This window comes from Babylonia areolata, chromosome 29 (assembly GCF_041734735.1).
Source record: "Babylonia areolata isolate BAREFJ2019XMU chromosome 29, ASM4173473v1, whole genome shotgun sequence".
In the NCBI taxonomy this organism is placed as follows: Eukaryota; Metazoa; Mollusca; class Gastropoda; order Neogastropoda; family Buccinidae; genus Babylonia; species Babylonia areolata.
The window spans coordinates 3,825,837-3,833,950 of NC_134904.1; the positions used below are offsets into that span (position 1 = coordinate 3,825,837).

The following is an 8,114-nucleotide window of genomic DNA, read 5'->3' on the forward strand; positions in this document are numbered from 1 at the left end:
ACACACACACACACACACACACACACACATATATATATATACCCCATCTGGGAGATGAATAAAGCAGATTTTGATGTTAATCATACTGACATTAAAAAGAATGAAAATCCGAATAATTATCATGGCCACGGAAGTCCGAGTACACCTTCAAAATAGATACTGTGATCATTTACAGATCTACACAGACGGCTCACTATTAGACAATGGCCAAGCAGGTTCAGCTTTCGTTATACCAGAACTGAAAACGGAAAGATCATACTATATTGGTAAAAATCGTTCAATATTCACTGCTGAACTTATTGCTGTTCTTATGGCTCTAAATCATATTCTTGATCTTCCAATTTGCTGTCTGCAAATCTTGCGTTGATTCCAAATCTGTATTATGTGCTTTAGACTTCGTCATCAAATTGTAAGAACAAATCCAAAATCATAATAGAAATCAGCCACATTTTACATATTTTAAGCTTAAAAGGAACTCATATTACGTTTTGCTGAATTCCTTCACATCTTGGCATTCTCTACAATGAATGGGCTGACAGGGCTGCAAGAAAAGGTGCAAGAAACGAACAGGGAACCATATAACTTTATGTGCCTCTGTCTGTGCAAGAGGGTTATCGAATACTAGAAAAAACATCGTGGAACAAAGTCAGAGAATTATACCAAGAAAACGGCAAAGCTTTAAACCATAGTGTAATTAATATTCAACAACCGGGAACTATCAATCAGTCAAATACATACAGTAATTCAATAAGATTAAGGCAGATTCATACATTATCAAACAGGATAAAACTGAACGCTTTTATAACTAAGTTCAGCAAAGATGTCAGATGAATATGTGGGAACATATTTCCAGCAACCATGTAATATTCGAATGTCAGAATCTAAAATGTTTTTTGCCAGACTTCACCAAAAGTTCTTTTGAATGTGTTATTAACAATTCCAGTATGTTATTTGTTATTGCAGAAGGTTTGCTGCGTAGTTCTATAGGACATTTGTTACAGTTGTTATAGTTGTTTGAGATTGGCGTTTATAACGTTTCCATTTTCCCTATCGTTGTCTCTCCCTATTCACCCTCCACACATGCACATACTTTTATACACCCCCCTCCCCTCCCACAAACCATACCACCACGGGGTTTTTTTTGGTGTTTTTTGTTTTTGTAAAAGTTTATTTCGTCTGTGGTAAGCAGATGACTCGAAACCATAGTTTATTTCATTGTCACATAATCCTTTTTTTTTTTCTCCAGAAAAATTCATGCAAAGATAAGATAAGATAAGATAAGATAAGAAGATAAGAATAACTTTATTATCTCCAACTGGAGAAATTTGGTCAGTTGCATTATCACAACATAGACAAGTAAACAACATGGGGACCATAACTGTAAAAACCAACAACAGCCCCTACAAATATTACGAAGATACAAATGTCAAAAAAAAAAAAAAAAAAAAAAAAAAAAAAATCACATACATCGTTTCATACATACATCCACACACTGCAGGTAATAACTAGTATTCTTAATGTAAAAACAGAAAGAATTAAGAAACATTATTTGAATATAATTATAAACATAGCCTACTATACTGCACATTGATTATAATAGGTAAGATAAGAATAAAGATGAACTGCGGAAAACCACAACCAGATAATCAGCACACACCCACCCACCCCCCCACCCCACACACGCGGATAACTTGATTAAACAAGAGTAATAAACATATGTTCTCAAATAAAAGCATTTCACATATTCGCTTTTAAAAAACATTGCAATTAATTATTACATCGTAATTATTAAACAGAAATATATTTAGAATATGGACGTTAACCATTTTCAGAAAAAAATTATCATGACTAATCAGTCATTTTTTTTTAATTATTAGAAATTGATGAATACCTGTTACAGAGTGCTAATAAATGTTCCCGTAATGTGACCTACAGAATATAATTGCATACACGTTTGTTCTTTTTTTTCTATTAATTTGTGTTTTATTTTGATATTTTACGCACAGTTCTAATTAATCCACACACTGTGTGTGTGTGTGTGTGTGTGTGTGTGTGTGTGTGTGTGTGTGTGTGTGTGTGTGTGTGTGTGTCCTGTCAGCGCTGACTTGATAATTGCGACGGCAGCTTTCATAATAATGCTGGGTCACGTTCCTAATTTTCTGTGTGATAAAAGTGTCAAGTCTCACCACATAGTCTCTCTCGGTCTCTCTTCCTCTTTCTCTCTCTCTCTCTCTCCCTGTGTGTGTGTGTGTGTGTGTGTGTGTGTGTGTGTGTGCGCGCGCGTGCGCACGCACCTTCGTGTAGCTGCACACATGCATGGATGTATAATGTCAGTATATAATTATGCGTGTAAGTGTGTTTCCATGCGAAGAGAAATACAAGTGCAATGTTTGACAGTGTGTGGGTCTGGATTCCAACACAGACCGTACATAGATCATGGCCCTTGAGCACTGAGAGAGAGAGAGAGAGAGAGAGAGAGAGAGAGAGAGAGAGAGAGAGAGAGAGGGGGGGACGGAAAGAGGGAGGCAGACAGACAGACAGACAGGGACTTTTTTTTTTTGTGCTTAATTTTTTTTTTTATGCTGGTCTTTTCTCTCCCCCCCCCCCCCCCCCCTTTTTTTTTTTTTCAATGAAACCGGAAAACCCCAAGAATACCGTGTTGCGGCACGTATTATTGTCGCCTCTGCATGTACTGTCGCCGGCGACAATTCGTGCAGCCCTCGATGCGTGTATTGTCGCCCCTCTGCACGTATTGTCGCCCTTCTGCAATATATGCTACTACCAAAAAAAAACAAAAAAAAAAAAAAACCAAAAAAACAAACCTGCACAGTCGTCGGAGTGCACTTGCCCTAATGTCGTGTCACTGTTCTTATCATCTTATCATCACCGGCGATAATACATGCATGGGTGAGAATGTGCCGCTACATATCCCCCCCCCCCCCCCCCTCCCCCCGAATTTCACACAGAGCAGCCCGAATTTCACACAGAGAAATCTGTTGTGATAAAAAGAAATACAAATAATTATGCCTGTCCTTTATGGCTGCGATGATGTGTGCATGATTTTACTCGAAATTATGTATGGCTGCGATGATGTGTGCATGATTTTACTCGAAATTATGTATGGCTGCGATGATGTGTGCATGATTTTACTCGAAATTATGTATGGCTGCGATGATGTGTGCATGATTTTACTCGAAATTATGCATGGCTGCGATGATGTGTGCATGATTTTACTCGAAATTATGTATGGCTGCGATGATGTGTGCATGATTTTACTCGAAATTATGTATGGCTGCGATGATGTGTACATGATTTTACTCGAAATTATGTGTGGCTGCGATGATGTGTTCATGACTTTACTCGAAGTTACCTTTTATGGGTTTCTGTGGATGTTGTTGTTGTTGTTGATGTTGTTGTTGTTGTTGTCCACTGCGATTATTGATTGTATGTATGGTTTGCGCTAGGTTTGACATTAAAAATTTCATGTCTTTTTTTTTATGTATATATATATGTTGAATACCTGTGATTCTTACGCGTTTTTGCAGCACAAATGAATTTATCTTGTTGAGATACCCAGGGCATCCTGTATTCCGCAGGTCAGGATGTTGTTGTCATCATTCTTTATTTGCATTGCTCCCTCCTGGAACTGCATTCTTTTGTTGTTGTTGTTGTTGTTGTTGTTGTTGTGTGTGTGTGTGTGTGCGTGTATGTGTGAGTGTGTGTGTGTGTGTGTGTGTGTGTGTGTGCGCGCGTGTGTGTTTGTGTGTGTGTGTGCGTGCGTGCGTATGTGTTTGTGATTGTGTGCGTGCGTGTGTGCGAATACCACAGAGAGAGAGAGAGAGAGAGAGAGAGAGAGAGAGAGAGAGAGAGAGAGAGAGTCTTATGTTTGACCATTTGTCTTTTATTTATTTATTTATTTTTTTTACCAAGTGTCCCAGTTCATTATTCAACCCACAATACTCATCTCCATGCATTGACCATTGTCTTTCTACCAGGAGTTCCGTCCATTATTCATCTTATAATACTCATCTCCATGCATTGATCATTGTCTTTCTACCAGGAATTCCGTCCATTATTCATCCCATACTGCTCCTCTTTGTGTTTTTACCGTTGTCTTTTCCACGTTTCGTTATTCATACTCATCTCTGTGCTTTCCACACTACTGTCTTTTTACTAGGAGTTCCGGTTCATTACTTATGCCAGGTGTTTTGACCATTGTCTTTTCACCGTGAGTTTCATTCCGTACTTTCTCACCCCTGAGCCTTTTGACCTTTAGTCTTTTTACCAAGAATTCTGGTTTAATTATTCATTCCATAGTACGATTCTTAATGTTCCATGATGCGCGTTGATGTTTTTTTACCGCTGTCTTTTTACCAGGAGTTCCATGCTACGGATTCCTATGTTTGACCAGGAGTTTCATAATACTCATTTCTGTTTTTCACCACTGTTTTTTTTTTTTTTTTTTTTCTTTTTAATTTTTATCTATTTACTTTTTTTTTTTTTTTTTTTTTAACCAAGAGTCCTGTAATACTCATTTCTGTGTTTCACCACCGTCTTTTTACCAAGAAGACCATGGTACTCATTTCTGTGTTTGACCACAAAGAGTTTACTAGGAATTCCATAATGCGTATTTCTGTGTTTCACCACCGTCGTTTTACCAGAAGTTCCATGATACACATTTCGGCGTTTGACCACTGTCTTAATACCAAGAGTACCATAATACTCATTTCTGTGTTGGACCAGTGTATTTCTACCAGGATTTTTTCATAATACTCATTTCTGTGTTTGACCATTGCATTGTCTCTATACTAGGATTTTCATAATATGCATTTCTGTGTTTAGCCACTGTCTTTTTACCACGTGTTCTTTGATACGCATTTCTGTGTTTTACCACAGTCTTTTTCCATAAAACACATTCCTGTGTTTGACCAGTCTTTTTACCAGGATTTCCATACAACGGATTTCAGTGTTTTGTGACTCTTTTTTTTTTTTTTCTCCAAAGAGTTCCATAATACTTACTTCTGTGTGTCTGTCTTTTTACCAGAAGTTCCATAATACTCATTCCTTTATCTGTCTTTTTACCAGAAATTCCATAATATTCATTCCTTTGTCCTTTTTTCCAGAAATTTCACAATACTCATTTTTATGTCTGTCTTTTTACCAGAAGTCCCACAATACTCATTTCTGTATCTGTCTTTTTACCAGGAGTTCCATAATACTCATTTCTATGTCTGTCTTTTTACCAGGAGTTCCATAATACCCATTTCTATGTCTGTCTTTTTACCAAAAATTCCATAATACTGATTTCCATGTCTGTCTTTTTTTTTTTTTTTTTTTTTTTTTTTTTTTTTTTTTTTACCAGGAGTGCCAGAACCCATGCGGCAGTTTGCCCGTGAGCGGAAGACAGAGCTGACGATAGAGAAGGAGGGGGAGGGGTGGAAGCTGACCACGGTGGCCGGGGACAAGTCTCGTGTCATCGTGTTTCCTGTGGGTCAGGAGGTGGACACCATCACCCTCATGGGACACCCTGTCAAGGTTCTTCTCATCTCTTCTTCTAGTGCTGTTGTCGTTGTTGTGGTTATTATAGTTATCATTATTATTATCGTTATTATTTTGTTGTTGTTGTTGGGAATGTGGTTATCATTAATATTATTGTTATCGTTGTATTAATTATTGTTGTTGTTCTGATGCTGCTGCTGCTGCTTTATTTATCTATTTATTTATGCATCCTCTCAGTGTGTGTGTGTGTGTGTGTGTGTGTGTGTGTGTGTGTGTGCGTGCGCGCGCGCGCGCGTGTTTATCTATATGTAAAAATATATATATATATATATATTGACAGATAAATAGATCGACAGATACATGCATACATACATATATAAACCATTTCCTTTTTACCAGGAGGTCCGGAAGTTTTACTACTGTCTTTTTACCATGAGTATAAATCAATCAATCAATCAATGTGTCCAGGCCACCTTGACAGTGGAAGACGGACAGCTGGTCGAACGGCAGGCAACGCCAGGAGGGGAGATCACCATTAAACGGAGCCTTGTCGACGGCAGCCTGAAAACTGTGAGTCGTCTCCCTTTAATCTGACCTGAAGTGATTTTTGTGAGGCCTACAACCAGGGTGTGTGTGTGTGTGTGTGTGTGTGTGTGTGTGTGTGTGTGTGTGTGAGGGGGTGGGGCTGTGCTTTGTATCAGGAAACCAGTTTTGCCTTACATGGCGGGGGAATTCCCACTTTCTATTTTCAGAACATGACCGCAAAAGGCGTGACTGCCGGGATCAATTTCACCAAAGTTTGAAGTGCCACTCTCTCTCCTCTGCGGACCAATCAAATGTCACGAGAGAAAGGACCTTGCCTTGCATGCATGCTTCTTCTACACGTTGTTGTAACCAGTTGTCAGCGTCGCTATTTACATATTTTATTGATGCTTGTGCTATTTTTCACGTACTTCCTTTATTTTGTTTGTTAATGAATACTACTCGTCTTGTCTTAATTAACTTGCTGTCCACGTATTTTACTGACTGTCTTTTTATTTTTTGGATCCACTGTTTGTCTTTTCCTGACAGAATTGCAATGGTCAGTTTATAGGCGGAAATTATTCTTGCAGTCCAATTCTACAGTTAAAGCCTTGAAGTCAGCCACACGTACGTACGCGCGCGCACATACACACATGGTTACACACACACGCACACACACACACGCAACGTACAGACACAGACACCCAGACACAGACACACGGACATACACACATACGCATGTGCGTTTCTCTCGTCTTTCTTTCCAAGTCCTCATACTTATCGATTTGAGCACTTCATTTGCAAAATAACAGTATAGTCATCTAAACGGCTAGTCCATATATGCTATAGAATTCTTACTGATCATTGTTATCAGCTAGGCTTTCTCTTTCCTTGATTTTTGCCTGACTTTCTTTGCTGAAACAGAAGAGGAAGATGAACGCTTACACACACACACACACACATGTATATGTATGACTTGCCTATTATTGCCATAGAAAGGAGCGTTTGGGTTTGTTTTTTTTTTCAATATGAACAATGAACTGATGCTTGTTTAGTGAGCTTGGGGTACTGTTGATATAAGCTTAATGTGCGTTTCCAAGCTGCATTATTGTTGTTAATATCTTCTTGTCGAAACGAGACACAATACTTTTTTTCTTTTTCTTTTTTCTTTCATTGCAATTCGGTGTGTTTCGGTATAAATTCACTTCTCTCTGTTTCTCGATCTCTTGTCTCTTTTGCTCACTGACTCAAACACACACCGACACTGAGACTGATAGAAAGATACACAAACACATACACACTCTCTCTCACGCGCTTGCACACATACCCCACCCCAACCCCCCACTCGTACGCATACGTACAAATACATACACAGACACATGCACAAATGTACACACAATTACAATTATACAGATGTGGCACACTAATGTACCGGCACTTACACAGTGTACACGATTTAATATTTCGTGGCCTTGGTAATAAGATATTCGTGTATGTCCATCAATTTCTTATATAAGTTGGTGCTATTCAGTGCTTGCCTTCTATGATTATTGTCACTTTATGGGTGGTTTATTTAATAAATGTTCATCTTTGAACATTGTGGTTTTCGACTAATATGTACTTGCACACACACACACACACACATATATATATATATATATATACACATATACGTGTGCGTGCTTGCGTGTATATGTATGTGCGTGTGCGTGTACGTGTACGTGTGTCTGCGTGAATGCTAGCGTGCGTGCATGCGTGTGTGTGCGCGCGCGCCTGTGTGTGTGTGTGTGTGTGTGTGTGAGGTGGAAGAAAGGCTAAGGTGCTCATCTGCCAATAAAGTGTCTGTGAGAGTCTGGGTTCAAATCCCAGTCTCGCCCTCTCTCCCACGTTTGACTGGAAAATCAAACAGAACGTCAAGTCATTCGGAAGAGATGATGATAAACCGAGGCACCAAGAGAAAGAACCCACGGCTACAAAAGGATTTTTCTTCTGCAGAAGAAATCCACTCTGATAGACAACACAATTTAATTACACATACTTAACCGTGACCCACTAGTGCAGTCTCCAGCAGGGGTCTGACATTCCTGTCCTGT

At 38.9% G+C, this 8,114-nt stretch overlaps 1 protein-coding gene across 1 annotated transcript in view; it reads left to right on the forward strand.

Moving 5' to 3' along the window:
* The window catches only part of LOC143302246 (fatty acid-binding protein 12-like), a 40,355-nt gene extending 32,739 nt beyond the window's left edge, over positions 1-7,616 (forward strand). The window contains exons 3-5 of the mRNA XM_076616829.1: positions 5,363-5,535; positions 5,968-6,069; positions 6,252-7,616. Of these exons, the coding sequence (XP_076472944.1) occupies positions 5,363-5,535; positions 5,968-6,069; positions 6,252-6,302 (326 nt within the window). The 3' untranslated portion in view covers positions 6,303-7,616. The remainder of the gene's footprint in view (positions 1-5,362; positions 5,536-5,967; positions 6,070-6,251) is intronic.
* The last annotated feature ends 498 nt before the right edge of the window (positions 7,617-8,114 follow it).